Source organism: Lolium perenne, chromosome 2 (genome assembly GCF_019359855.2).
Source record: "Lolium perenne isolate Kyuss_39 chromosome 2, Kyuss_2.0, whole genome shotgun sequence".
NCBI lineage: Eukaryota > Viridiplantae > Streptophyta > Magnoliopsida > Poales > Poaceae > Lolium > Lolium perenne.
The window spans coordinates 31,166,932-31,193,146 of NC_067245.2; the positions used below are offsets into that span (position 1 = coordinate 31,166,932).

At 41.8% G+C, this 26,215-nt stretch overlaps 3 protein-coding genes across 4 annotated transcripts; 1 reads left to right on the forward strand and 2 right to left on the reverse strand.

Moving 5' to 3' along the window:
* Positions 1–544: 544 nt before the first annotated feature.
* On the reverse strand, positions 545–15,476 carry LOC139835436 (serine/threonine-protein kinase RIPK-like). Its single transcript, XM_071825291.1, has 4 exons — positions 15,114–15,476; positions 14,886–14,977; positions 14,718–14,778; positions 545–811 (listed from the first exon to the last, which is right to left on the reverse strand). Exons 1-4 carry the CDS (start codon positions 15,474–15,476, stop codon positions 545–547), a joined length of 783 nt encoding a protein of 260 aa, XP_071681392.1.
* A 1,348-nt stretch (positions 15,477–16,824) lies between these two features.
* On the reverse strand, positions 16,825–19,690 carry LOC139835975 (uncharacterized). 2 transcript variants are annotated; one of them, XM_071825939.1, is made up of 5 exons: positions 19,564–19,690; positions 18,257–19,437; positions 17,659–17,814; positions 17,347–17,536; positions 16,825–17,155 (listed from the first exon to the last, which is right to left on the reverse strand). In XM_071825939.1, exons 2-5 carry the CDS (start codon positions 19,418–19,420, stop codon positions 17,091–17,093), a joined length of 1,575 nt encoding a protein of 524 aa, XP_071682040.1. In that variant the 5' UTR covers positions 19,421–19,437; positions 19,564–19,690; the 3' UTR covers positions 16,825–17,090. The 2 variants fall into 2 exon arrangements, with proteins under 2 accessions (XP_071682040.1, XP_071682039.1); XM_071825938.1 differs by having other exon boundaries at positions 18,257–19,645.
* Positions 19,691–20,226: 536 nt separating this feature from the next.
* On the forward strand, positions 20,227–21,865 carry LOC127331708 (uncharacterized). Its single transcript, XM_051357888.2, has 2 exons — positions 20,227–20,675; positions 21,478–21,865. Exons 1-2 carry the CDS (start codon positions 20,242–20,244, stop codon positions 21,665–21,667), a joined length of 624 nt encoding a protein of 207 aa, XP_051213848.1. The 5' UTR covers positions 20,227–20,241; the 3' UTR covers positions 21,668–21,865.
* The last annotated feature ends 4,350 nt before the right edge of the window (positions 21,866–26,215 follow it).

Below are 26,215 nucleotides of genomic sequence, written 5' to 3' on the forward strand. Positions count from 1 at the left end.
ATTTAAACTTCAAATTTCTTGTTTATCTCTTGCCCCTTAATATTTATCATTCCTATTTATTTTTATTGTGCCAACATATGTACCATAGGTAAAATGTCACCACTTCCCGAACTCTACAAGAAACCAAAATACATAAATTTTTAGAAAACTATTGTGATGCCTCAGAAGAATTTCGCAAGAATTTAAGGACACAGAAGATGCATGAAAGGCACAAAAGAAAAGGTCCATAAGTCTAACCTTTAATACAAATTTTTATTTATATGAAATAAGGGTATCACTTAAGAATGTAATTGATAGTAATTTTGACGATCTCATCTGATCTGAAAGAACACCATAGAAAAACGTTTCGACAAATTATGGACTGAAGTATTTCAAATACGGTAAGAACATTCTTTAACACATAGACACCCAAATAATGATGGTTTGAAAAGGATATACAAATAAAATAAAATAGTGCCCATGATATATTCAAGCAATGTCATTGATAGATGTTACATGAAGTTTAAAACCAAGCCTAAGATTACGGCCTCGCGTTCGCACGACCCTAACAGATGTCCTCCGCGACACCGACATTGGTAAGTAACTTGAGCTCCTGGACGATGCTCGACATGTCTGGCATTTCCATGGGTTTGATTTGGAGGCAGTTACACGTGAGCAAGGCCACCTTCTGTGCCGCTTCCACCGGGTAGATGCCCTTTAGCGCCGGGTCCATGATCTGTGCCAACACCATCCTAAAGTTGTACACGTCGATCTTCGTTGTGAGCTTCGTTGTGAGAGGGGGGAACATAAATTTCTCTGGTGTCGTGCATCTCTGAACCCCAAAAATGGGCAAACTCCCAAGATCGCAATAGTAGTTGTCTCTTTATTCATCTCTGACAAGCTTCAGGTCTAAGAGCTTTGCATTGTTATCCTGGATAGGAGGAAACCATGGAGGCAGCCATTAGCAAGTAGGGTCAAGTGATATTGGTTGACATAGTTTCTTCTTGGCAGGAAACAATTGATGGTGTGTGTAAGGGTATATTGCCCCTATGTGTGGTTTTGGTAATTAATGACAACCCCTATGGACTAATGTTTTCATTGAGTTTATATGAAGGAATATTCCATAGGTTCTACTTGTATTCCATGAGTTGGATTCAAGTATTGATGCCATGAAGATAAATATATACCTTGTGTATTGGCATCAAGATCATCGATTTGAAGATATATATGTGATATGATCAAGAAGAAGAAATGAAGATGGAGTTCTTATGTGGAACTCAATATTAGCCATGCTCTAGCTTATGTGATAAGCAATGAATGATCAAGATCTTGAGTGCTTGATTCCAAGTGAAGAATTCTATATACACCTCAAGATAGTATGATAGAGCATGAGAAGATACTAGGTTGACCAATACAAAGAGTGAAGAATAGATTCAAGTTTGGTCAACACATGAAGCATGAAGAATGTGCCACGAGAAGTCATGTGGTATGGTAAGCCGTCTCAATTATGCTTTATGAACTAACCCATCATATATGTTCCCTTGTGTTGTCTATGTGGGTTAGGTATCTTTCCATGGGCATGCATCAAAAGTGAGATCTCATATAGCCCATGAGAGGATGACGTCAAGTGGTGATCGTCATCAAGGTTGAGTTGGGCAAGTTCAAGTTGAGCATCTCGAGAGGATCATATGCTTGAAGCTTGACGTCCATTTGATGATAATGGACATGTGAAGATGTATATCAATGGAGCTTTCCCATCATAGTGTATGGGGGAGCATTTGTGAGTCTTCACGAAGTAACGATGATCAAGTGAGGCATTCCGGCTTGAGTGGAGCTTGAAGAGATATCATCAAGATCAAGCGGGATGCGCAAGGCAAAGGTATGGCCTTGCTAGGATTTCCTTTTACCGGTCTCAAGGTGGTTGTTGGGAGACCGGGTTATAGGATACATAGCCGCACTATCAAGAGGGGCTTTCGGTTGGGTAACTTGATCACATCGTCTTAGGGAGCTCAACCCTTTGCATGATTTGCATTCCATAAATCTTATTGCTTCTTGGTGTTTCTCTGTGTGAGGTTCTTGAGCTTGTTGCTAGCTTTACAACAAGCCCAAGTTCATCTAAAACGGAATCCATATGCATCTTCTATTGCGTTTTCAATCTTGGAGGTTTTACCGGTGTCTCTTTTATAGATAGGTCAAACATTCATCTTATGGTTTTTACTCCGTGGGTGGACAATGATGTTTCTATGCATAAAGTTGTAGGTCTTGTTGTTCTCATTCCAACAAGCCCAAGATCATCGAAATCGGAATCCGTACGCAAAAGTTATCATGGTTTTTGTAAATCATGTTTTTCATGTTTGGCCCGGCGCGCCGGCTGTCTCACCGGGTCGTCCGGCACAGACCGGCTCCCAGACCGGTGCCATCCGGACGGTTTCCAGGGGGCTTTCAGGGGCGCCCGGTCCCTGGCCCGGTCGACCGGGTTTTCCGCCAGGCGGCCCGGTCCCTGGCCCGGTCTGACCGGGTTTTCCGCCAGGCTGCACGAAAAACTCCCAGATCTGCCCCAAACGGTCATATTTCGTTTGGCTATAAAAGGGGCTTCTTCCCCAACAGTTTTCTAGGGTTCTTGCGCACGTTTTTGACCACCATTGTTGAACCTCTTGAGCTTGCTTCCTCTCCCTTCCCTCCCATGATTCTTGCTCATTCTTGAGGGATCTAAGAGAGGAGATCTAGATCTACAACCTCCACCAATCCATTTCTTCTCTAAGTGAGGGGAACTCTTGGGATCTAGATCTTGGAGTCTTTTGTTGACTTTCCCCATTGTTCTTCCTCTCCAATCTCATCTTAGCATTTGTTGCTTGGGTGGAATTTGAGAGTGAAGGATTTGAACACCTCTAGTGTTCTTGCTTTGCATCATTGCATAGTGTTGAGCTCTCCACCACGATTTGTTCGAGTGAGAGACCGTGAGCTTGTTACTCTTGGAGGGTGACCTCCTAGTTGGCTTGGTTGGTGTCCCGGTGATCTCTTCGTGGAAGATTGTGAAGGGGCCCGGGCTTCTCCTTCGTGGAGCTTGTGAAGTGGTTGTGGAGCTTGCCATCTCCGGAGCGGAGGAAAAGCTAACCATAAGGAAAGGGCCATTATCCTTCGTGGGTGTGGTTCGGAGAATAGGGTGAGCCTTCGTGGCGCGGGGAATCCTTCGTGGGACCTCCACTCCTCCAAACGTGACGTACCTTGTTGCAAAGCAAGGGAACACGGGAATACATCCTCGTCTCCGCGTGCCTCGGTTATTTCTATACCCGAGCTCTCTTTCTTTGTGATAGCCATCGTGCTTGAAGTACATATATCTTGCTATCACTTGTGCTACATATATCTTGTGCCTATCTTGCTTAGCTCTAGTTTCTATTGTTACACTTAGTTGAGCTTAGCATATTTAGGGTTTGTGCTTGTAAACTAAATGATAGTTTAATTCCGCATTCTTACAAGACAAATCCGCAAGAGTTTGTAATTGCCTATTCACCCCCCCTCTAGGCGACATCTCGATCTTTCAATTGGTATCAGAGCAAGGTCTCTCCTTGTTTAAGGCTTCACCGCCTTGAGAGTAAAGATGTCGGCTAGTATAGTGCACAATGACACAATTGTCTTTAATGGCACAAATTATCTTTTATGGAGGAATTGCTTGCTTTGTAAGCTTCGGACCTTGTGTCCACATATAGAGCAATTTCTAGATGTCGGTTTTTCTCCTCCGATGGATTCTCAAAATCTATCTTTAGAGGATGAGAAAAACTTACATCTTGAAGCTCAAGTATCTAATGAGCTTTTATTCTCCTTGAGACCCGATTTTCGTAGGTTCTTGATATATATAAAGCGACTCATGAGATGTGGATCAAGCTTAAGGAAATGTTTGGTGGATCCACTTCTCATTTGGTCGGTGGTGACTCCGAGGAGCTCTCTTCTTCTTCACATCATGAAGAGCTCCAAGTTGCTTCCACCTCCGGCCGTGATGAGTTCTCATCTTCTTCCACTTCACCAACGTGTAGCAAGACACGAGGTAATGATATGGTGAGTGGTGAGGAAAAGTGCAATATTGATATTGTGCTCAATAGTGATGATTCTTCATCTCTTTCCCATTGCAATGCTTCCTCTTTGGACTTAAACACATCTAGCATTGAAATTAATCTACATGCTTGTGTTGATAGTCCTTGCATATCATGTGTAAATTGCTTACATAAATCTCATGATGATATGCTTGCCTTGTCTTGCTCCCATAATCAAAATGCTTCTATTTCCTCTAGTTCTTTGTTGACTAACAATGTAGAGGAAACCGAACACTCTATGGATCAAGACATGTTTTCAAATGAGGATTCAAGAATTTCTTTATCTTCATCCTCCGGTATGCACATGTGCCTTATGGCAAATGGATCAAAGGTATCTCCTACTTTGACTCCTAACACTTCCTCTAATGATGAGAGTGATGATGATGATAATGATGAAGAATATAATATCTTGGTGCATAATATGGCAATGGTATATTCTTCTCTTCATGGTAATAAAGAAGCTCGTGCTAATCTCGAACACTCTATGGATACCTTGAGTAAATATAGGGAAACCATAGTGGAGTTGGAGTCCCATGTTGAAAATGGGGAAATGAGATTCAATCTCCTCAAGCAAGAGCTAAAAGATGAGAAGCATACTAATTTTATGCTCACACAAAAAATTGAATCCTATGAGCTTGAAAATGAAAAATCTATTGATGATGCTTGTGCTACTAACTCTAATTCTTGTGAAGCATCTACATTAGAGAAGAATGTTGAGCTAAGGGCTCAACTTGATTGGCTAACTAGCAATTGTAGGGAATTGGAAGAAAGCAATAAAACGCTCTCACACTCTCTTGAGGATCTTCTAACTTCCTACGATGAGCTAAAGTTAGCTCATGAGGCAAGTATCACTAAGGTAACATCTTGTGAGACTCATATGGACATTAGCACAATCTCTACTACAAATGCTATATTGCCATGTGCTAGTCCTTGTAATCCATCTAGTCAAACTAGTGACACACCTTGTGTTGGATTAATTGCTTTGCCTCGTTGCTCTAACAATGAAGCTTCTACTTCCTCTAGTACTTGTATTTCTACTAACCATGTAGAGGAAATAAAAGAGCTCGAGGCCCAAGTCCTTTCTTTGAAGAAAGACTTGGAAAATCGTCATGAAGGGAAATCCACACTTGACAAGATGCTAAGTGTGCAACAATCCCCCAATGACAAGAGTGGACTTGGATTCAACTCCAATAACAAGAACAAGTCCAAGAGCAAGAACAACAAGAAGAAGGGCCAAGACAAAGTCAATGATTCGGCCAAGTTGGTTTGCTTCAAGTGCAAGGTTGAAGGGCATCATGTTAGATCATGCCCATTGAAGAAAAAGAAGCACTTGAGTGAGAAACAACAAGGGAAACGGCCACAAGGTCAAGGTCAAGCTCATGCTCGACCTCAAGTTGAAGATAGGCCACTTCCCAAGAAGAATCAAGACATTGTTCCCCAAGAGAAGAAATCAATAAAGAAGAGAAAGGGGAACACTTGCTACTTATGCCGTGAGAAGGGGCACTTTGCTTCTTCATGTTTAGGTAGTACCTTATCTAACCCTATAATTGTTGATGATGATTATTCTCTAGGGAAGGATAAGGATGGCAATGTGTTTGCCAAGTTTGTTGGAACTCAAAGTGCTCTCAAGAAAAGGACCATTTGGGTTGCCAAGCCTATTGTGACTAACCTCTTAGGACCCAACTTGGTTGGGGACCAACAAGCTCAAACGTGATCAATAGGTGCGTGTGGAGGTCATTGGAGACTTGGCTAATTCATGAAGAATTAAGGGATCTTCATATATTATATTTTTACCAAGCCAAGTCGTATGGATTATCATCTATATCTTATATCCAATGTTCCTCTTTGCGGTAACTTATACTTCAACTCTTCATGTTTATGGTAAGTTACTTGCCCCTTTGCATGTTTGGTTTTGTACCAAATATGTGTATGTATGTGTTGTGTCTTACTTGCCGATCTTGTGTATTCAAGTATGTTTGTTTGACTCATCATATACTTGTGTATTGTTTTGAGCCTAATGCATCTTGATGATATCTTATTTGGCTCTCTTTGAAGTGATTAATGGAACATCCCATTTTGGGGGAGTGATATGCTTTGTTCATCTCTCTTCCTTTAAAATGTGTGTACATGGGTACCACCACTTAGTATTGATATTGCAAGATTATCTAGTCACTATGTGGTGTGCCATACTCATGAGAAATTCAAATTTTAAATATCCATTAATCATCTCTAGTTGAATTTTAGTTGCCTCTTATTTAGAAGAAATGTTTTATCACATTATGGGGGAGTAATATGTTTTGTACATATCACAAGCCTAGAAAATGTGAACATATGAGGTTATGCCACTTAGAGTTGATGCTCTTAATTATCTTGCTCCTAGGTGGCATGTTTGCTCAAACAAGCTCCATTCCTAATAAAAATATTTTATTACTCATCTTGTGGGCTCTTGTTTGAATATGAAATTCTTGGTGCGGTTTTTCCTCAAATACATATCTCTATATCTTATTTGGGACACCGTTTGCTTCAAGTTATTCTAATCATTGCCGTGCGTGATTGTGTGACTAGTTGAAGTTATCAAGAATCTTCATCCGTGCATAGTGCATAATTCTATATACTTATCCTATGCCTTTTATTGTGAAGTTGATCCTTACTATCATTGTCAATACTCCACCGGAAATTATTTCCAATATACTCATTGTCTTTGACAATTGATAACCTTGTATGTGGTTAAATTTTTGGATCATCTTCACCTTGGATTGTTTCTTACTTCCTTATTTTATTCCAAGAAATCTTTATAATTCCCATATGTCTTCCTTGTCCCTTTGAAAAATCTTTTGATAAATCCCCTTGATTCATATCAAGTGTTTGTTTTGGAATACATACCTTTTCCTTACGGTACATTGTGCCATTGTGAAAAGTGTAGTGGGTTTGGTTTATTTGTTCGAACCTTGCTCCTTTGGGAGTTTTGCTATCTCATTCCTTCTTACATATTTTATTAGCTTGAATGAGATAAATCTTTGAGCATGTTTGCTTTATTTCATCCTTTATGCTCAATGGTTTCTTCTTAGTTCATTTGTTGAACTTTGTTGAACAAATCTTTTGAGATTTGCTTCTTAGATATAATTTGGACAACAAATTTGTTTTGTAAACACCTCTATGCCTTATTTAATTCTTTTGGTGTTTTGTCCAAAGCATATCTTTCTTGGATCTTTAAAAGTTTTGGTGCATGCTTATATGTAATTTGTTTATACTTATAGCATGCTTGCTTTCTTTTGATCCATTATGTAGGATATACTCCATCAAATCCTAAATGGCTAAGATGTGCATGAAATTCAAATTTCATCTAAATATGCACATGTTTATATGGAGTGTGTCCTATATATTGTGGTTAGTCTAACCATATTGGACCCAATGAGTTTGGGGACCAAGATGTACTTGAATGATGTTTTAGGTACATTGGAGATGCAATGGAGGCTTATCTCATCTATAAGGAAGGTGTTGTCACCATATGAAAGTTGGAGTCAAGCTAGGATGATCGATGAACTCTTATCTACTACATCAAGCCATTGCTATCTCGGTAACAAGTATCTTATTCATGCACTCTCATATAGCATCCAACCTCTTGTAGGTTGTATCTTGGCATGAAACTATTTATTTCGAAAATATTGCGGTTCTTGAAAAACCCTTTTAAAGTAAAACTTCTTATTGAACATTTGAGTAATTTGAGAAGATGCATATGATAGGTTATATATATATATATCATATTTTATGATTCACCTATCACAAATATGCCCTCTAGCAATTTATTGCATATCAATTCCTCAAAGAGCTCTTGTGTGCAATATTGATGAATTTGTGAAGTAAATCCGTATTTGTGATACTTGTTGCCTTTCTCAAAATACTCCAACTAGCTCTACTTCCCTTATTGTTAGTTGTAATGCTTTTGAGGTTTAACTTGGTTGAAGTTCATTCATATATACCATAAGTGAAAATTGGAGCCATTGGCTATATATGCTTCTTAAGCAAACATCCTTTGGTATATTTTATGACTTCATCTTGGATATCTTGTTTTATCTATTTTGTTAACCTCTTGTGTGTGCATGTTTCTTTATGGATCACTTTGTCCACTTTAGAAACTCATATACATAAGAGTGTTAATCCATCACCTTGATATCCTTGATCTTTGCCGGCCATCTTTTACCCCTTTTGTTTTTAGTGGGTTGGTAAAGAAAATTTATGAGTGCTTGGTTTATTTATTTTCTTCATGCACTCATATCTCGTAATTGTTGGACTCAAGTTGTTCTTGATAAGCATACTCTCTTTATCTTAGTTGTGTTCTAAATGATATATAGGGAGTGAGGATTCCATGTTTGTGCATATTGTATTCAAATGCAAACATTATAAATTGTGCACGAACCTTGGGGAGCTTTCTTATTTTTAGAGCACTATATCTTTCTTATCATGATATCTTTGTTTGTCCAATTGGATATTTGATTGCTTGCTTTATTTGTTGAAGCTCACTTCACCATGTTATTTTTATGCAATCTTTGATCCTCAATATAGTTTGATTTCCTTCAAGTATTCATCATTGGATATGTGCACTTGATTCCACTCAAAGTATGAGAAGTGCACACTTTGGGGAGGAACTCACATTATATTGGCCTTCTAAATTTTTCACCCATTTTGACAATCGATGCCAATGGGGGAGAAGTTTAGAGGGTTTAAGGGAATGGTTTTATACTTAAGCTTGGTTTGTGCTTAAGTGTTTTGCCTCTCATGCATTCCATATTTATATGTCTTGCATGGTTGTATATATATAGTGGAAACTATCCCAAAGGTTAATCTTGACAATGTATGCAATGAATTCATGTTCATCACACGTGCATACATTGTGGGGGAGTTTTCTCTATATATATTGGTTCTACTCACATCCATTGCATTTGTTGTAGTTGTGTGAGTAGAGTCGGTTTTGATATGGACTAGTTGCTTTGTGTTACTTGACCATATCAAATACAACCTCTTGTATACAACTTATTCTCGGATAAGTTGCGTACTTGTTTCTAATATTCATTATATAAACCCTCTTATTGTGTTTGTCATCAATTACCAAAATGGGGGAGATTGTAAGGGTATATTGCCCCTATGTGTGGTTTTGGTAATTAATGACAACCCCTATGGACTAATGTTTTCATTGAGTTTATATGAAGGAATATTCCATAGGTTCTACTTGTATTCCATGAGTTGGATTCAAGTATTGATGCCATGAAGATAAATATATACCTTGTGTATTGGCATCAAGATCATCGATTTGAAGATATATATGTGATATGATCAAGAAGAAGAAATGAAGATGGAGTTCTTATGTGGAACTCAATATTAGCCATGCTCTAGCTTATGTGATAAGCAATGAATGATCAAGATCTTGAGTGCTTGATTCCAAGTGAAGAATTCTATATACACCTCAAGATAGTATGATAGAGCATGAGAAGATACTAGGTTGACCAATACAAAGAGTGAAGAATAGATTAAAGTTTGGTCAACACATGAAGCATGAAGAATGTGCCACGAGAAATCATGTGGTATGGTAAGCCGTCTCAATTATGCTTTATGAACTAACCCATCATATATGTTCCCTTGTGTTGTCTATGTGGGTTAGGTATCTTTCCATGGGCATGCATCAAAAGTGAGATCTCATATAGCCCATGAGAGGATGACGTCAAGTGGTGATCGTCATCAAGGTTGAGTTGGGCAAGTTGAAATTGAGCATCTCGAGAGGATCATATGCTTGAAGCTTGACGTCCATTTGATGATAATGGACATGTGAAGATGTATATCAATGGAGCTTTCCCATCATAGTGTATGGGGGAGCATTTGTGAGTCTTCACGAAGTAACGATGATCAAGTGAGGCATTCCGGCTTGAGTGGAGCTTGAAGAGATATCATCAAGATCAAGCGGGATGCGCAAGGCAAAGGTATGGCCTTGCTAGGATTTCCTTTTACCGGTCTCAAGGTGGTTGTTGGGAGACCGGGTTATAGGATACATAGCCGCACTATCAAGAGGGGCTTTCGGTTGGGTAACTTGATCACATCGTCTTAGGGAGCTCAACCCTTTGCATGATTTGCATTCCATAAATCTTATTGCTTCTTGGTGTTTCTCTGTGTGAGGTTCTTGAGCTTGTTGCTAGCTTTACAACAAGCCCAAGTTCATCTAAAACGGAATCCATATGCATCTTCTATTGCGTTTTCAATCTTGGAGGTTTTACCGGTGTCTCTTTTATAGATAGGTCAAACATTCATCTTATGGTTTTTACTCCGTGGGTGGACAATGATGTTTCTATGCATAAAGTTGTAGGTCTTGTTGTTCTCATTCCAACAAGCCCAAGATCATCGAAATCGGAGTCCGGACGCAAAAGTTATCATGGTTTTTGTAAATCATGTTTTTCATGTTTGGCCCGGCGCGCCGGCTGTCTCACCGGGTCGTCCGGCACAGACCGGCTCCCAGACCGGTGCCATCCGGACGGTTTCCAGGGGGCTTTCAGGGGCGCCCGGTCCCTGGCCCGGTCGACCGGGTTTTCCGCCAGGCGGCCCGGTCCCTGGCCCGGTCTGACCGGGTTTTCCGCCAGGCTGCACGAAAAACTCCCAGATCTGCCCCAAACGGTCATATTTCGTTTGGCTATAAAAGGGGCTTCTTCCCCAACAGTTTTCTAGGGTTCTTGCGCACGTTTTTGACCACCATTGTTGAACCTCTTGAGCTTGCTTCCTCTCCCTTCCCTCCCATGATTCTTGCTCATTCTTGAGGGATCTAAGAGAGGAGATCTAGATCTACAACCTCCACCAATCCATTTCTTCTCTAAGTGAGGGGAACTCTTGGGATCTAGATCTTGGAGTCTTTTGTTGACTTTCCCCATTGTTCTTCCTCTCCAATCTCATCTTAGCATTTGTTGCTTGGGTGGAATTTGAGAGTGAAGGATTTGAACACCTCTAGTGTTCTTGCTTTGCATCATTGCATAGTGTTGAGCTCTCCACCACGATTTGTTCGAGTGAGAGACCGTGAGCTTGTTACTCTTGGAGGGTGACCTCCTAGTTGGCTTGGTTGGTGTCCCGGTGATCTCTTCGTGGAAGATTGTGAAGGGGCCCGGGCTTCTCCTTCGTGGAGCTTGTGAAGTGGTTGTGGAGCTTGCCATCTCCGGAGCGGAGGAAAAGCTAACCATAAGGAAAGGGCCATTATCCTTCGTGGGTGTGGTTCGGAGAATAGGGTGAGCCTTCGTGGCGCGGGGAATCCTTCGTGGGACCTCCACTCCTCCAAATGTGACGTACCTTGTTGCAAAGCAAGGGAACACGGGAATACATCCTCGTCTCCGCGTGCCTCGGTTATTTCTATACCCGAGCTCTCTTTCTTTGTGATAGCCATCGTGCTTGAAGTACATATATCTTGCTATCACTTGTGCTACATATATCTTGTGCCTATCTTGCTTAGCTCTAGTTTCTATTGTTACACTTAGTTGAGCTTAGCATATTTAGGGTTTGTGCTTGTAAACTAAATGATAGTTTAATTCCGCATTCTTACAAGACAAATCCGCAAGAGTTTGTAATTGCCTATTCAACCCCCCCCTCTAGGTGACATCTCGATCTTTCAGTGTGTAATGGAATTAAGGTGATCTAGGATGGTCGATCGATCACCGAATCGAGTAGTATGTTGGAGGCTTTGAAGTCGCCGCAGATCAAGGGCTTCTTTTCTCCATGGAGGGATGCCAACGCTTTTGCAGTAGCTAGCGCAATACTTAGTCTAGTTGACCACGGCATCATGGAATGAGTACCTGAATGGTTCACACGACAGAAACTCGTTAATATTTCACCTGATATTGTAGTCTAATTTAATCCTTTTTAGTATATCATAGTATTGCTTAATCTTCTTGTGCGCACATCACACAAGAAATTGATCTTGCATGTTGTATCACAATGCAAGTGTGCAACTAACGTTAGATAAGCCGTCGCTAGGATTTCATTTATTCGAATCAGCTTGCTATATGAATGGATTATTAGTACAATTGCCCATTAATTACAGGGGAATAAAATAAAAATTCATTTAGTAGGAGGCTTGATGTTGTTGACCATGCCAAGTCACATCAGATTTTTTGCATGCATAAAATGCCTATAAAGTTACCATACACTGGCTCACCATGGTCAGTCTTAAACCAACCTTTTCTTGTTGCACTTTTAAAATGAAGCGACTTTGAGTTTGCACTTATTCCTTATTTGGCACGTAGGTATTATGATTGGTACCCAAAAAATGTTATCTTCAACACTTGGAGAAGATCCAAATTAAATTTGAATGGGATTAACACTCGTCAGAAACAGCGATATTTTCTGATATTGTTGTGTACTACAGATGTTTCCGTTTGTTCTGAAAATTTCCCGTTAACGAATTGTTAGAAAAAATCCTATGAAAAAGCCTATGATAGAGTAAATATAGATTTCCTTTATGAAATTTTGCAATTTAGAGGTTTTGAGGATAAAATAATCTTTATGATTAAGCAAATTATCCAAGGAGGGTCTGTTGGAGTCAAGGTAAATGATGTTGAGGGTGATTTCTTCCTTACTGGTAAATGTCTAAGACATGATGATCCTTTTGTTCCCCTGTTGTTTAATTTTGTTGTAGATGTTTTCTCTAAAATGGTAACTAAAGGTGCATCCTGTGTGGCATGATCATAGGCTTGTGCCCACATTTAGTTCCTGATGGGGCGATTAGTCTGCAATATGCAGATGACACACCCTACTTTTCTTACAAAATGATGAGAGAAATGCTATAAATCTTAAGTGAACCCTTACTTGCTTTGAACAAGTATCAGGGATGAAAATCAACTATCACAAGAGTGATTTGAAGGCTATAAACATGGAGAATGTAGAGCTTGCGCCTTTTTTAGATATATTCCAATGTGTTGCTGGGAAATTCCCTGTTAAGTATCTAGGTCTGCCTCTGCATTTTAGTAAGTTGAAAAGTGAAGACTTGCAGCCTCTAGTTGATAATCTTCTTGGTAGAATGGCAGGATGGAGGGGGAAACTTTTATCCATGGAAGCAAAAAGAATACTCATTCAGCCTATTTTATCTAGTATTCCTATTTATATGCTTTCCGTATTTAAATTCCCAAAATTTGCTCTAGATCTTATTAATACCGAAATAGCTAATTGTATGTGGAATGATGTAGACGGAAATAAGAAAATACATTCAACTGGCCTTCTATTTGTATGAAGAAATAGTATGGTGGGCTTGGTATACCTAATCTCCAAGATTTAAATATTTGTCTAGTTGGCTCCTGAATTAAGAGATATATCCATGGAGAGGGTAGTTTATGGAAAAGAATAGTGAATGCTAAGTATAACACCAGAAATCCTAACATCTTTTGCTAACAGGACATAAATCCTTGTGTTTTCTGGAAGGGTTTGATGTGGGCATCTAGAGCTGATAAATTTGGATATAAATGAAAAATAGGAAATGGTAGAACTGTTAGATTTTGGGAAGACACTTAGTTTGGAAATGCACCTTTGTCTACCCAATATTGGGACATTTATTGTGTAGTTAATCAATAGATGAAAACTGTTGCTGATTTGTGGGATGAGCAATAGCTAAAATGAGATTTTAGGAGAACTTTTAACATGATGGAAATGTTGTTTGAGTTAGTAGAGATTGCAGAGACTATTACTTTTTCTGATGAAGAGGACCAACATATTTGGAAATATGAATCAAAAGGGTTTTATTTCTCTAAATCTCTATATGATGTCATTAATTTTAGAGGAATTCAACCAGTTTTCCTGTCTTCTGTTTGGGATCTAAAAATCCCACCTAGAGTGCAGATTTTCTCTTGCTGTTATCTCAAAACAAGATCATGATCAGAGATAATCTTAGGCACAGAGGTATACAAAAACCTTTGGTTTGTGAGCTTTGTAGTGAGCTAGAATCTGTTAAACACCTGTTCTTTGGCTGCCTAGTATCTAGATTGCTTTGGATTGTTGTGCAAGAGATTTTTGATGTAGAAATTATCGATTACTTATCCCTTGCATCCAAATGGCTTTGCAATAAGAGATTTGAGCAGTTGAATGTTATTTCATCTGCTGTTATGTGGAGCATTTGGAACAATAGGAACCACATGGTGTTTAACAGAAAAACTTGGCTTTCTATGAAACAGGTGTGGGGGCTAATCCTGTCATACCTAAGGAATTGGCGGATCCCCTTCAAAAACCTGGAGTGGGATCTGGTGGAAAGCTTCAAAGCTGCCCTGGTGAGAAAACTGAAGATGATGCCGTCGCTGATGCTGGACTGAAGTGCACGTTCTTTGATTGGATTTCTACCTGGAAATCATCTACGACTTTTCTCCATCAGGGACGTGTCTCCGAAACCTACCTGCTGAAGCACCCGGAGGAATCTGGCAGCATTCATGTGGTGATATGATGAGGCTTGGCTTCCTGGCGTGAGGCTGCTGCGTTTTAGCTGAATATTTCGTAGAGGTGGTGGTTTTCTCTGAGTTCGGGTTAGCTGGTTAAAACTGTCGTTCTTTTCCCCTGGATCGTCTTAGGTGCTTAAGACCCCCCCCAGTTTAGCTAGGTTTTCTCTGAATTAGGTGCTTCAATCCTGAGGTGGATTCTTTTTATTACCTTGTCATCAAAAACTCTGTTATGTTTCATTTTCAATGAAAATGAAGCTGGGGAGCGCTCCCTGTTAGTCTAAAAAAAGAATTGTTAGACAATACCGAGCGACTAGCTAGCAACTAATTCCACGGAGTAGTTGACATGAAAGAACTAATTATATATGGTGTTGCATACGTACATTTGGAGAGGTAGTTGTCCAAGCTGCCATGGGCCATGAACTCGTACACAAGGAGCCTGTTCCGCCGCTCGTAGCAGTAGCCGATCATCTTCACCAGGCAAGGATGCCGCAGCTGCACTTGCGCAGGAACATCGCCTCCTTCTGATCATCGGACGGGAGTTCAAGAGCAATTAGAGTTGAGCCAACATAGTATTTGAAGATGATTTGCAATCGGCAGATTGTACCAGTAGTATCTCGATGCGGTAGTCAAGGTCCCGCGACCGCTTGACGGCGAAGTGCTGCGCCGGGAGCCCCGGCCGGACGCCGTCCTCGACGAATCCCCTGTACACAGTTCCGAACTCGCCCGCGCCTATATAGTTTCCAAAGGCGAACCCCTCTGTCGCTGCGCTCAGCTCCGCGAAGGTGAACACGTGAAGGTCGGAGCTGGGCGCCACCACTGGCGTTACTGCAGCCAGGTCTTGGTCCCTGATCAATGGCGGCGGCTGCCCCAGCACGCCGCCGGAGACCTTCTCCCTTGTTATCCTGATCGCGCCGACGACGCCGACAACCGCCGTCTTTCCATAAGAAGCTTTACAATCGGACTCCATAATTACGCGGCAGGCACGCACAGCTACTAGCTTGCAACGGTGCCTATATATTGGCGCCACCGCGCAATCCTATATATGGTCTCTACTCTCTAGAGGGAAACCTCCCTAAAATAAGTTCAAATATCCGGAGAATAGAATGTTCCTTCAAATATTATCATACCGTAAGTTTGATATGTAAACTCACATTTCTTGTTATTTTTCTAATTCTTCCCTCATTTTTCTATATTTTTTTAATTTTAACATATTTTTGCCAATCTTCATGTTTTCAATAAATTCAATGTTGCCAACTAATGTTTCTAAATTTTGCATAGTTTAAGCTATTTCCCTCACCTTTTCTTTAGATTAATCGAATCCATAGAACAAAAATTTGAATCTTTCTAATCGTTTCTCCATTGTTTTCTATAAATATTTTGTATTTTTTTATCAACCGGTCTTCCACACAACAACTTCCAATACACGATAATCCATCGTTAGGCATTAGCTAAGTATTCCCAAAAACATTAAAATCGGGGATATGGGAAAAGTAACTTTTGTTTAGAAAACATGTATATGGAGCTGGTACATATAAAATAATCTAGGAAGCACTTAATTTTGTAAATAAAAAAATGATTCTGACTTTTACTTCAAAACTGTATTTTCACTATTTTACTAGAATACCCCAAGATTTTTCCAAATTTCCATTTATTTTGCTAATTCTCCCTTTTCTACTTTTCGATCTACACAAACTTTGTCAATCTTGTTAGTACACACTGTTTCTAAACTTTTGTATAGTCTAAGCTATTTACCTAATTTTTTTCTTTAGATTAAATAAATTTGCAGAACATAACTTTTAATTTTAGTTTTCCTTCTCCCATTATTTCCTGTCTCTATTTTGTATTTTTATTGATCAGTCTTCCACGCGTCCCAAAGAACCACCATGCCATCACTAAACCTGCTCAATGGGAAATGTAGGCGAGCAAGGACGTACGCCTTCTTTGTAACTGACACAGGGTAGACGCCACCCTATCCACCTGATAGATGATGCCAGAGCGTTTATATACTCACCGAGAACTTTTTTCGCTTTGTCATCTGGTTTGGTACAGCTGCATGCATCTCAGTTATGCGAAGCCACATGTAATATTGAACTATTAAGTAATATAAAGCTCCATTATCGAAAAAGATGTCAGGGCGCACTCTTCCAAGTTCCGCTCGTCCATGGGTTTGGTCATGCCCACTAAATACTGAACCGAAGCATAGCATACCGCATCGCAGCAACAGCACATTGGAACATTCAAGCTAAGAAGGTGGTTCCGTTCCAAAAAGAAAGCCAAAAGTGTCATCCCTGTGAAAACAAAAAGGCAACAATGTCTCCACACAAGCAAATAATTTTCCCACAGAAAACATCAACGAGAAGGATCCGCTGCAGACTACATCAACAGGCAAACTACTACTAAGTCTCAACTCGCGCTACATAAGAGCATTCTGACAAGTGGACCGCCATACGTAATTCCACACTTAATCTTGCATTCTAACTTCTCCACCAAGAATACCAAAATATATGTCACGGCTTTGAAAGCACACCTCAGCATCAGACAAAAATCATGGTTAATTTCTTGCCTATCAGATGCTTGGCAGTTACTCCCCCCAGAAGTCCAGTTCGTTCTTGGCAAGATCTCTCATGGACTGCTGGTCACGAAGATCTGGCACAAAATAAGATAATGGCTGAGTGAACGGAGTAGCTTTTTCATCACTTAATAGAATAGTCTGACAAGATGTCCATTTTACCATATTTATCTTTTCACAAACGTGGTAACCTGATAACGGATAATGTATGTAATGATGATAACACAAATAAATATGAAACCACAGATGAAGAGAATGTGTGACTCACAAGCACTCCCACTGCGGCGGACATATATATTGTCAAGGGATATACCATTTGCCATGAACAAATGTGCCAACATATGGACTCTGACATCATCCTTCGAGCATTTGATCTTCACAATTCTAACATGATTGCAAGTAAATGATCTCTCCACCAGTTCGATGCCTGTTTTTGATGGCTCTCTGGTATTGAAGTCCTTTTTACAGAACAATAAAATTGTTACAAGTCATATATATATAATCAGGTTAGAGTACACAAGACTTATACAAAGTGTCGCAATAATCAGGTAGCATACGACAAATATGTAACTACACATACCAATTTCAGGTGGAGAAAAAGTCTCTCTATATTAGGTGAATGCTGCAGCAAGAAAATTAATGCATCAAAATCAGTAGCCATACACCATTCACCGAGGGACAAGGTCTTCAGGTTGATAAAGGTTGGACACCTTTTCAGTTCTCTACTCAGAACCACCTTCATAATGCATACATAGAGAGTATTCAGCAAAGAACAATGATAATCTGCATTAACTTCATATTTGGCATACAGATGCAAGAGAATTATTTAATACGGAGAAAAAAAACCAAAATTAGCCAATAGCTACAGTAACTGTAATGACTTGAAATGATGACTGCGGTCGCCTCAAAACTTAAAAGTAATTGATGAAAGCTACACATTTCCATATCTAAGCTAGAGGTATTTTCATGAAGCAGACTCCTTTTAAAGTCAGCTGCACATAGGTAGTATTGCAAATCAGAAGTATAGTTAATGGACACTCTGTGTTCTAGTGCAGAGAACAAATTGTTTTTGATGAGAACAATTGTTCTGTGTAAATAACTTTGGCTACATAGGAAGCAGGATACATATACATGCTGAAAGAGGGATATCAACAAAGCAGGTGATAGCCTATACATACCTCTCCAGCATCAGCCAACAACTCCAAACTGGTAGCACTCGAAAGGCTGTCGAGAATATTACAGCCACCTAAAACTGTACTATAATTGCATCCATCATTCCCTCCATAGTCATGATAGTTACCCTCTTTGCTGAAATTCTGGCCATCGCTAAGGTAGCCACTTGCAATATCACTATATTTTTTGTAGGTATTCTCATCGCGGTCGATATCACTGCCATAACCATACTTATCCTTGTAACCATGAAGCTCATATCCTTTTGGAGGCAACCCATGTCCATATCCAATCTTGTAATTGTCGATCTTATCACTATCATCATCAGTGGTTTCACCAAACTCACCGTCATCATCATCATCATCATCATCGCTGCCGCGTTCAAAATCAGCACTCAAGAAGCAGTCGTCAAGTATGATAGTGGCAGTGACCAGTGATTTGAGGTTCTCAAACGACGGAACTCGGCCATAAGGTGTGACGAGGTGCAGAAGCACGAGGTTCGGAGCAGCCACGGAGAAGTCCAGATTGATGGTGCACTTCAGCATGATCAGAGTCTTCAAAGAGGCAGACTCGATCCGAGTGCCCGCCACCACGCAGTCCTTGAGATCCAGCTCCTCCAAAGATGCGCAGCTAGAGGAAAGCTGCCGAAGGATCCCGCGATCGAGCCTCGCATAGGCCAGCTTCAAGACCTTGAGGTGGCAGGAGACGAAGGAGATGCTGTCCAACGGCGCGGGAAACTTCCGATGCCCGACGACGTGTATAACCTGCGCCCTGCGCTTTAGAGCGGCCATGATCCACGCGTCGGCATCGTCGTCGTCGAAGGCTTCCTCCTCGTCCTCGTCGGTCGTGCGCAGGCGGAGGGTGACCACGGGCGCCGACACGTCACGGAAGAGGAGGAGGCAGTTCACGAAGTCGCGGAGCTCGCTTGGCGTGCCGTCACGGCTGGAGGAGCTCGTGCGGATATCGACGCAGGGCGCGGACGCCCAGAGGTGGCGCCACCGCCGCGCGAGGAGGCAGGTTGGCACCGCCTCCCACGCCTTGAGGAAGGACATGATGTGGTGCAGGAGCGCGTCCGGGAGGGCGCTGAGGCGGTCCGGGGCCTCGCCGACGGAACGGGACGTCTTGTCGGCACGGCGGTGCGAACACAGGTGCCTGGTGTTTGTCCTGCGCATTTCGTCGAACGGGTTGTCTGCAGTTTTCGTCCAAGGGTTAGGCAGGGTTCCTCGCAGGCTCACACAGGCCGCAATCTTGCCATCATTTTGCAAGGGAATCAATGGGGAAGGATGCATATGGATATGGAAGTTAGGAGGGGTACCTCACAGATTCGTTGAGATGGTGTGGGGTTCTTGACGCGCAGAAATCCAAATTTTTGGAGAATGTACTAGTTTCCTTTGACGGACTTCGGGCTAAAGCATAGATGAAGCAGTTTATATTTTCAACAAAATAATGAGAAATAAGAGTTATTTGTCACACTAGTTCCACGATATCTAAATAAGAGTTATTTGTCACACTAGTTCCACGATATCTAGATTAGTTTTTTATGCGTCTCTGGGCACGTAAAGTAGGTGTATGCCCAGTATGCTTGTCTTCAGATGGACTGTTTCTACGAAACAGGGGGCCGAGGGTTGTTCTGTGCATTTGTAGATAATTTTGGTACCGAGGACTTATTTTATAAAGATAGAGTTGGTATTCATTCATATTAGCATACTGGCAATCATCATATCCTGTCAACCGAATGCACATCTTTATCTGATATGTGGCCCCTTTAACATGCTATATCTGGTTTGCTTTCAATCGGGTGCGTAGTTGCAAACACCCTAGCTATTCACTTCTGCAGGTTAGTACCTAGCTCTAGATATGAAGATCCTCCAAATCAGATTTTGTGTGCATACCTTAGCATACTTTCATATCTGTATATACTCTGTCTGTGCCCTTCTGATATTCTCTATAATTTTGTTTTCTGTGGTTGATATGTTTTTGACTCCTTTTCTATATGCTATATTTACATCAAGATGAGATAAAGCAAAAGGTGGATGCCAAATTTAATGAGTTGGGGGACATGTGCGAGAGGGGGGAGCTTGAACCTGAGCAGGCTTATGAGCTATTCAAAGAATTTGAGGATAAGATGGTCTCAGAGTGCACAGAACTAATGGAAGCAGAGCCACCAACTGTTGATGAACTTTCCGAACAAGATAAGAAGAGTGTTGAGCTGAATGATCCACCTGGTGCGGGACCTGTTCTAAGGTGGGAGTCAACTATTGTCTTTGCTCCTGGTGGTGATGCATGGCATCCCAAAAATAGGAAAGTTAAACTCAGTGTAACTGTCAAGGAACTGGGACTTTCCCGGCATGCTTTCCGTCGACTACGTGAGGTTGTTGGAAAGAGGTATAACTCAGGAAAAGATGAGCTTACAATAACCAGTGAAAGGTATGCCCAATGATCCTGCTTCCAATGTTTATACTGTCTGCAGAACTGTACTTACTCTAAATGCATCTGTGCCTTAATATAACATTGACTATAGTCGATGCTTGAAATTTCACACAGATTCATCCTGGTTGTAAAATGAAACATTCGTTAGATGAAGGTTGCAACTGTTAATAATTATCAGATGCAAAAAAAACATGGTTAACCAAGTACACATTCCTTTACTTGTTAAGCGAAAATAATATCTGTTCTGGAATCCTATATTTTCTGGTTGCCATGTTCAACATTCTCGACATGTAAGTCAATTTGGTTCGATCTCTATGTTGCTGCTGCCTCTGCACTTAGCAGTGAGGTTTGCTGATAGGTGTCCGCTCAGTTTCGAAGGTGCTTATTAGGTATGCTTAAAATTTCTGCTTTGGCGAATATAAGCTGATGTTTTGATACAGAAAACAGTTAAGAATGCTACTCCCTCTGATCCATAATAAGTGTCTTGGTTTTTAGTTTAAATTTGAATTAAAACCATGACAGTTATTATGGATATCGGAGGGAGTATTAAATTTTAGTTTAAATGTGTTATGGTGAAAAACCCTATTAAGATGAAGGTTCTTCGGCTTATCATTCGTGCAGACTTCAGGATGGTACTCCTTTTCATTTCATTTCATTTCATTTCTTTTCTTTTCTTTTCTTTTCAAGAATACGCAAAAAGCCAGTGTGTTTTATTTCATCGAAAAGGTAGAAGGTTGGATAGTACTCTTACAACATCACTTGTTGCTACTTGTAGATAACAGTTCAATTACTTCTGCAGATTTGATCACCGGGAGGAGAACAGAAAGGATTGCTTGAGGACACTGTATGCTCTTGTGGAAGATGCCATGAAAGCGGACGTGTTGGCCGATGATGCTAGAAATGCTTATGTTAAAGGGAGGCTTAAGGCTAATTCTCAGTTCATGGACCGACTGAAGATGAAGACACATAAATTAAGGCAAGCTGCATAAGGCGTGGCTATGGAGCTTCCAGTTGGAACAAATCATCTCTCTTGTCATCAGTATGGAGACCATCCTGTTCAATATCTGTATTGTTATAAATGGGGGAAATTGTGCCCTTCTGTACTTCTGCTTTTGTTTGCACTCTTTTCTAGGTTTTACTGCATTACTTTGTTCCTTCCAAGAGAAAACTGTAGTTTATTCTTGACATACACCATGCCTGTGATGCCGTGCAAATCAGTTTGCACAAGCGATTGGTGAAAGATTCTGGTCGCTGACTCTAGTAAAATTCTTGTCACAAAAGTTGCGGCTCACTAATAATTGATAAACTTCAACACCTTCTGTTTCAGCACCTAGCTTTCCAATATAACAAAAAGCGCGAACATATACATTTTTAATGCATATCCTGAGGTCAATCTGACCTTGTCTTTTTTGTTGGGAAACCTTCGCTACCTAGAGAGGTGATAAACGAAAGTGCTAAAGTTGTTGACATATTTACGGGTTTATATATTTCTGAATGCCACCCTAGGCGCCCCGTCAGGAGTTAGATGCTGCTTAAGGCTACGTTGAGATTTGTCCGCAAGTAAATAAGTTTTACGGTTTTCTTTTGGCTTTGATTGTACAACACCATATAATTTCTCATATTTTTTCAGCATTTCACTCTATCTTTTATCAGATTACTTTGGACAAAATAATGCGAACCACATGATAGATAGCTGGAATTATAATGGGTTTCAAAATGATACAATGTCACAGAAATTTCATTGTATAGTTGAGACTGATTTCATTAAGATAAGAAAGACAGACATGACAAAACACAAAGCCTAACCATATATTTTTAAAATCGACCACATGTTCCTGCAAATTGGCGGTCTGCAAGCCTAGCGTTTTGTGTTGAACTGGACCATCTACAGCTTATTGCGGATCTACAGTTGAACACAAGTATATCTTACGATCAATCTCAATCATAGCTCGGATTAGGTCATCCATAAGAAGTAACCGCAGAGGAAAAATGTGAAAAGTTATTCCGAACAAAAATTCCATCTCCATATTGTCACGTAGTACGAGAAAAGTTGAATAACATTTTCTCAGAAATTAACTTAGAGTAGAGTTTGCTCAATGGAAAAGAGCAAAACTGTGTGGAGATGTGGGCACTGGCGAGGAGTAGCGCGTGAGTCTCAGTGGAGGTGTTGGGAGCTCGATCGCCTGTGATCTGAGTTCCGGTGGAGTTTCTTGTACTTAAAGCCTCTTTCTATCTTAACATGAAAGACACGCAATTCTCGTGCGTGTTCTTGAAAAAGAAATTACCTTCATCTCGACCCTCGTATGGCCACGGCGAAGAACGACCTCTCAGGCCCTGAAGGTGTGCAACATCTTCCAAATGAAATTGCGCCTTGAGCCGCCTACAACGTGGGAATATTAGGAATGTTAGCTCGATGCTGTTGTGGGAATGGGAGTTTGACGATGTGGTCTCAACAAGAATCCTTGCCACGAACATGATACACAACTCGCAAAAACCCTAGCCGCTGGACGGACAACTAGAGTGGAGAAAGAGCGGAGAAGGATTCGAGGCGAGGGGTTGGAATGAGTTATTAACATGTGTGTATACACAACTAAACTGTCGATTCGATATGCAGTTCCAGAGGGATCCGACCAAAACTCCAGACATGTTCATCTGCCGACAGAAAAATAGCCACACATTCATCGGTAACTCGTAATGCCGAGGACACATTCTAGCAGGCAAAACTAGACAACCTGCAGACGATGTTAATAGGAGGGAGTACTCTAATTGCACTTGGTTTTACTCCTCTCTAATTGCTATCGGCGAATGTTAATAAGAGGTATGTTTGTTTTGCCAAACACAATACATGTGTGAGTCCCTGCTACTTAATTTTGTCTTCAGGATATATCCTCTATTACAGCAGGGAAGGATGACACGTTTTGTGAGCCGCACGTCGCAAGGGCGACACGCTGCCCACTTCTGGCGCCGCCCCGCCGCCGAGGATCCCCGTCCACCGGAGTTCAGCACCGCGGCGAGGTGTCGAAGATGGAAGGCGATCTACTTTGACGAGGGGCAGCGGAGGTACTGCTCAATTCTCCGAATCGCTCACGACATCACCTTGCTCTTGGATGGCGCAGGATTGGAGATTGGGAGGATCATCGGTGATCAGCAGATCGAGAATGGGATGACGGTGATGTTCCCGGCAGGGGCGGAGCCAGGGATATAATTGAGAGGGGGCAATTTGTGGCATCAGGGTTGTATTTAGCTTTGTGAGAGGGGGCATCAATGGTGAAAAATTAACATATTAGCCTGTTAGTGAAAATTGAGTGGGGGCAATGGCCCCCATAGGCTTGTACCTGCATCCGCCCATGGTTCCCGACCTACCGTGTGTTGATTGACCCGCAGATCCGTGAGCTCGGGGGTGATGACATGGCGGAGCAGGGGTCAGCGCCACCGATCTCGCCGTCATGTGTACGCGCGGGAAACGTGGTTGCTGGGCTGCAGGCCCGCTACGAGGCCATGGCGTTTGAAGCTTCACCTAGCAGGCCTCAACCCAATACAGTTCTGGAGAGTCCAGGCCGTGGGTTATCTGGGACACCCCTCGGTCGCATCTCCCGCAATCTCCCCTCCCCACACCCTAGATCGAGGGCGACGTGTGGTGTCATCTTCGTGAGGGATCCAAATCCACCCCGAATCCAAGCTCCACCGTCTCTTCCACCGAGGATCTGGCAAGGGGTGAGGTCTGGTGACAGGAGATCCTGCGCACAAGTGGTCAGTGAGATGGATCGACGTCCCCCTCGCCGTTCTCCACCACGCAGATCTCCGATGAGAGGTGGGTACCAGAGACCACCGTACAATCCTCGGTTCAGATCGGCCGAGGAAAGGCGTCAAGACGAGAGAAGGTGGGAGGAGGAACGACGCTGGGAGGAAGACAGAAGAAGGGAGGATGATCGACGCAAGGAGGAGGAGAGGAGGCCTGAGGTAGAGATGAGTCGCCGCTCATAAGAACGCTGTCGCATCGAAGAGAGGAGGTTGGAAGAAGACCAGCGTAGGGCAGAAACCGTCTGCATCACTGAGAAGACGACAAGGGAACGAGCGTTGGCGGAGCGTCAGAGGAAGGAGAATTTGGCGGCGACAAGCAACCGCGACCGCTGGGCTCACCGGCAAGAAATGGCCGGAGCGCGTGCTGATTCGTCCGCAAACTCATTCGCCACCGCTCCTTCATCAACTCTTCCGCATCAACCTACCATGGTAAGTTCTATGAACCCTGGTAGAACCCCAGATCCGCTTGAGTCGAATGCAGGAAGATCAGCCAATACGTCTTCCATAGTTCCATTGGTCAGCACGGCGCCGATGGGGTCATGTGTACCCCCATCGGCTGCTGCAGCTAGTAGAGACGTTCATTTGAGCACGTTACCCTTACAGAATGTCAGGAATGAAAATTTTCTTGGCTGTCTGAACTGTGGCAAGAACCACCATATCAGTATCTGTCAGGAGAGGGATCCATGGGAGTACCGTTCACCATACTATGGGAGCCCTGATTCTGGGCAAGGCTTTTATTTGATTCATGCTGTGGAAGCTAAAGTACAGTCCTTAGAATTACTGAATTATGCTTAGATAACAGTTCGTGGTGATGTTACATTCAGAGATATGGAACATTAATTCCAAGTCTGGTCAGATTCCTTGGGGTATAAGTGGAGATTCTATGTCAAGGTGGCTGCAGAGAACCAATTCATTACCAGATTCCCCAATGCTAAGTGTATTGAAGAACTCTCACACTTTGGAAAATTCTTTATGAAAACTGTCCCTGATGCCATTATCAAGATTGAGAAATGGGCTGGTGATATTGAGCCCTTTGCTGTCATGGAGGGATCCCCATGAAATACATAAACAAATCCACAGTATATTATGTTGCAAGCATGGCTGGAGTGCCTTTGGCTCTTGATATGAATTTTCTCAGAAACTTTGCTTATGTTAGAGTGAAGATTGGCTGCCAGGACCCTGCACTGGTCCCCAGCTCAAGAATTGGTACCATCAAGAAGGGGTTTTATGAGTTCCAATTCACCAGGTGTTATCACCAGAATTTGACCGAGTCAGAGGTGGGCCGCGATCAAGATGGGCTTGAAGAATATACATGGAAGAAATACGTGAATCGGCCTGTTATGCAAAGTTTGGGCTAGTTTGCCCGTGTATCTGTAATATAGTAGGATACGTGTCGGTTAGTTAGAGTTTGTCTCGTGCACGGTGAGGATTATTCCCACGTTAGAAAGTCTACGGACTATAAATATGTATCTAGGGTTTATGAAATAAACAACAATCACGTTCATCACAAATCAATCTAGGCGCATCGCCAACTCCCTTGTCTCGAGGGTTTCTTCCGGGTAAGCATCATGCTGCCTAGATCGCATCTTGCGATCTAGGCAGTACAAGTTTATTCGTCGTTCATGCGTTGCTCGTACTGAAGCCTTTTTGATGGCGAGCAACGTAGTTATCTTAGATGTGTTAGGGTTAGCATTGTTCTTCGTATCATATGCTGTTGTAGTGCAACCCCTAGACAT

Coding starts and splice junctions, on each gene's coding strand:
- LOC139835436 (XM_071825291.1), bottom strand. CDS start 15,476: ATGGAGTCCGATTGTAAAGCTTCTTATGGAAAGACGGCGGTTGTCGGC. Junction 14,978..15,113: donor ACCGCATCGAGATACTACTG/GTACAATCTGCC, acceptor TGCCTGGTGAAG/ATGATCGGCTACTGCTACGA. Junction 812..14,717: donor ACAGAGTTTTTGATGACAAG/GTAATAAAAAGA, acceptor TTTGGGGTTCAG/AGATGCACGACACCAGAGAA.
- LOC139835975 (XM_071825938.1), bottom strand. CDS start 19,537: ATGCATCCTTCCCCATTGATTCCCTTGCAAAATGATGGCAAGATTGCG. Junction 17,537..17,658: donor TTTTTCTCCACCTGAAATTG/GTATGTGTAGTT, acceptor TTCTGTAAAAAG/GACTTCAATACCAGAGAGCC. Junction 17,156..17,346: donor CCGCCGCAGTGGGAGTGCTT/GTGAGTCACACA, acceptor ATTTTGTGCCAG/ATCTTCGTGACCAGCAGTCC.
- LOC127331708 (XM_051357888.2), top strand. CDS start 20,242: ATGCTATATTTACATCAAGATGAGATAAAGCAAAAGGTGGATGCCAAA. Junction 20,676..21,477: donor CTTACAATAACCAGTGAAAG/GTATGCCCAATG, acceptor TTACTTCTGCAG/ATTTGATCACCGGGAGGAGA.